The sequence below is a fragment of the Pundamilia nyererei genome, unplaced genomic scaffold, assembly GCF_000239375.1.
Source record: "Pundamilia nyererei isolate P.nyererei 1_Seehausen unplaced genomic scaffold, PunNye1.0 scaffold00177, whole genome shotgun sequence".
In the NCBI taxonomy this organism is placed as follows: Eukaryota; Metazoa; Chordata; class Actinopteri; order Cichliformes; family Cichlidae; genus Pundamilia; species Pundamilia nyererei.
In genome coordinates, this window is record NW_005187578.1 from 99,448 (window position 1) to 103,726 (window position 4,279).

Here is a 4,279-nt window from a genome sequence, read left to right on the forward strand (position 1 = left end):
GTGCAGATGCACCACATCTGCGTCACAAACCTCCGAGTATCCACGTCCGACTTTGTCACAGCTTCCCAGCAGAGAAATAAAGGCTCAGCAACATAAAGCGAATAGTGTCACTTTAAATACCACAGCTGTGCCATAAATCTCACAACTGATATCAGTTGGATTTGTCAGCAATGAAATAGGACCCACTTCAGAAAACAGGGAGAATGTGTATGTGTGTGTTGATGCAACTTCCCACAGAATTTCAACTTCCCTGAAAGTCTTTTCTTCTTTTTCAGTAAAAATCCAATCATACCTCGACCGTCTTTTAATGGCTTCCTGACCTTTCAACTCTGTGAAAGTCTTACTATCAGACTTTTTTCTACTTCTATTTTTTTCCATTTTCTTTTCAAAGCCATTGTAAGATAATGATGAAAGAAAGACAAAGTGTGGCTGAGAAGCAGAGACTTTCTTATATTTAAGGACGTTTTTGGTTTTTTTAGACTAATAGTCAAAGCGATATTTAGAGATATCTGTGAATAAGAGCACTGGTAGTATAAAGAATTCCTATTAAATTAAACACATAATATATAATACTGTAAAATGTTACACTTTCCTCATAAATGAACTAAAAACAGTTTCAAATGCTTATGACCTCTGAGCATCACTGGTGACCTTGTAGTTAGAGAAAATAAAGTTAATTAACTTAACAATTAACGTCTGCCAGACAGTCGAGTAGCAGAGGGAAATTCTCGGGCAGCACATGATCACTGGCATCAACAATCAATGAGAGTATTTCAAATTCAGCTTGACACATTCAACATTTGCAGTGACGTTAACGAGGCAGCGAGGCATCCAGACAGATATTGATGATATCCATCAATACACGAGCACCCTGGGAAATTTGGCCAATTTTAAACCATTTTCTATAAACCACAGCCTGCAGATAAACATGCAGCAGGTATGAGCTAGAAATAAATACGCCGCAAAAAGACACAATAAAAGAGGCAGCTGCTGAGAGTATGTGTGAGAAAACTGACAACCAAGCAAACAAAACGACAATCCAATGTCATGCTCCATTTTCAGGTTCCAGCTTCAGCTCAGCTCTGCTTCTGAAAAGCTGAGCGCTTCTCTGCTGCACTGAGCAAGTATCTACGACTATACTGGGTCATTTTGACTGATTCGTATTTTAAAGCAAGCCGATCATTTAATATTACATAACTACACTGTTTTAGAACCATGTAGTTACAAGCTCTGAAACAAAACTGTATAAAAATACATTATACCTTTGTTGTGGCTCACAATTAACTCTCACTGAGCACACAAAAAACAAAAAAGCTGACGATGTAAAATAAAATCCATCGAGACAGCTGCTGGAAAACACAGGTTAAGTAGTTCTACACAAACCAAATAGTTCCCTGTTTCTTCTTCAGCTCTTTGATCCATTTACAAAACCAAATGAGTAAAATATGTTTGAAAAAAAAGTGTTTAGAAGTTCTTTTTGCTACATATGTTTCTATTCAGACTCTAAGCTAGCCTTGATTATTTTGGCTAATTGGCTTTTATAAGGACGTACAATTTTAGTGGAAGTCAGATGATGGAAAATCACCAAAAAATCTGTTTTAATAAAATAAACACAAGATCACAGAAATATATGCTTCAAGCTGGGAAATGAAAACAGACTTATATGAATTCATATTCACATTTTTTACATCCAAGACGGCTTCTTGGTTGTTAGCCAGCAAGTTGCAACTTAGGTAAGGTGCATCAACCTGGTGATGGTCAGCTCAGAGCATAATGGAGAGTTTGGATTCATGGTCTGCAAACCGTTCCTGTAGGCTAACATTCCCAGGGTCCCTAATGGTAACACATGCTATACTGATGCTGACTCTATTTTTCTCAACCCTCTTTGTTTTTGCTCACATGGGCTATTGTATTTTCTATTGTGTTGTTTTCTATTTCCTCCAATCCTTAAATCAAAGAAACCAAAAGCCAAACGCAACCATGCAAAGAATTTGAAAATATTTCATATGAACAACTGAAATCACTCATTTAACATTATTAAAAACAACATGCAGTAGATTTGGTTGATCCTTAGTTGGCAGAGATACTTAGTCCCACTAGTCCCAGTATATCATTTGTGTACATTAACCCTGCATTTTCCACTTCTCCTGCCTGTTGCTAAGCAACTGGAGGTGAAAGGTCACCAGAAGGGCCATACACTGTTCATTCCTGTCTGCAGTTCGTTGGTGGGGGAGGATTGTTTGATTATTAAATGACAGTCCCACACAGACTTCCCCACGGCCCAACATCTAGAATGTGTGTTCGTGAGCACTCACCTTGTGTGTATTTGGTTTGATGCACCGGATAAAATATGGGTTGGAAGTGCTGAGCGTGGCCATCAAGGAGTGCAAAGAGTCCTGTAAGAAAATAAATGGGTGTAAACACTTTAGTTACTGCCACTATTACAGCCGTCTGAGCACAGAGAGCGTCAGACACTATAGACAGAGATGCTCCTGCTCCACTATTTTCCAGCCTGCTTTGAGGATGCAGGCACAGTTGGTACCCTCACTGAGTGAGCTCCACAACCAGCAGGGTACACGAATACAGGACGAAGCCCTGCGTTTGCCGTCTGATGATGAAATTTATGTCACTTTGACCTTTTTTTTAACTTGTAATCTTTACAAACATTTACAACACGTCCAGTACTAAAGGTGTGTGAACATGTGCAGAAGCTACCGTGACATCCAACAGAAGCACTCGGAGATAACGACTCTCTATACATGTCATTCAGTCCTTATAGTATTATTACAACTTGTACAACATTGCTGCTACAACCACTGTTTCTGTTACTATGTCAGCTCAAACTCTTATTATAACAACTACTGATGCTGTAATAACCACAGACTGCAATTTCCTGGTCTGTAAAGAGAAGCCTATGAGAAAGTACCTCAAACATGTATTCTTTCTAATGGCCAGCAGGGGGAGACTCCTTGGCTGCAAAATAAATCTTTGTATAGGATTCTATGCAAAAATGACCCTACTTTTAAATTGATCTATTATCATAGCGTCTCCTTCTTTTAATTACTATCGCAACCATTATTTCTCCAAGTCACATGTTTTTGCTTTATCTGGAAAAACTACTTTACTCAAGCACTCTCTATTACTTTCAAAGTAGTCGCTGCTGCTACCACAAGAACTGCACATTATTTAATAGGTATTAGTTAACAAATGTTTCTGCTGTTGCTCCTAATGCAATTCTTCCTATTATCACTCTTTCTTTTACTGCCTCTCTTACTAAGATTTGTGCCCCTGTAGCAAAACTCCCACTGCTGCTAATAAATAGCTTTTGGTGGTTTCTACACACCTGTGCAACTTTCCCAAAAACAGATCAAGCAGCTGCAGCATTCAGCACTGCTAGAGAACAATTCAGGAAGACTTTAAAGTAAACACACTTTTTATTTGCGACTTACCTTAAACTGGGTGCTGACTGTGGGCCGTCTGTGTTTGATGCTGCTCTTCAGAGTGTCCTGTTTGTTCCGGCTCAGGACGTGTTCAAACAGATCGTAGACAAAGTCCAACCTGACAAATAGAAGCAAATAGTGTGATGTGGAATTCGCAGTGCAAATGCAAAAATGAAATAAACTGACAATAGTGTTGTTATTTAATACTATTGATGACCCTCTTTATGTGGGACTGAATAGCATTTTTATAGCTTCGCCTCCGTCCCACATTTTAAGTGGTTCTGCAGAACAAGTGCTTTTCTAAAGGTTAGCTTTTTCCCAGTATATATGAAAGGAAGGGTTTTTATTCAGGAAGGTCAGCCTGTCTGATGCGATACACATCAGGGACAAAAACAAATCACAAAAAGTCTCTAGCTTTACAGATTTTGTTGAATGTGATGGGAAATGAAGCCGCTGTTTATTCTGAGAAATAAAGTTTTTGCCTTTTTTGCTAGAGTTATTTTTCAATTTCACACAGGGGGAAATATGATATCTGCTAAACGTGTCAGATGTGGCTCAGAAATGTCACTTAATCTCTAAATACAGAAGCTGATATAACGGTGAAATAAACTCAGACATTCAGTCTCTGCATTGTTGACATGTCTCACTTTCTCCCACACAAACGGTGTTTGCCCCACATTTAGCTGGCTGGGATCTGGTCACCCTAGTTAATGCTTACAGTGCCAGCCCCAACAAAGTGAAGGTTAAATAAAAGTCAGTTCTGATCAATCAATTTGAAAAATCACATTTTTGTCCAATTTCTAGTTTTCAGTTTTTGATTATTGGTGTGAAAAAAAAAA

At 38.5% G+C, this 4,279-nt stretch overlaps 1 protein-coding gene across 1 annotated transcript in view; it reads right to left on the minus strand.

Moving 5' to 3' along the window:
* The window catches only part of myo10 (myosin X), a 122,725-nt gene that overhangs the window by 28,663 nt on the left and 89,783 nt on the right, over positions 1-4,279 (minus strand). Inside the window, exons 18-19 of the mRNA XM_013914185.1 lie at positions 3,450-3,558; positions 2,316-2,396 (exon numbers count right to left, since the gene is read on the minus strand). Coding sequence (XP_013769639.1) covers positions 2,316-2,396; positions 3,450-3,558 — 190 coding nt within the window. The remainder of the gene's footprint in view (positions 1-2,315; positions 2,397-3,449; positions 3,559-4,279) is intronic.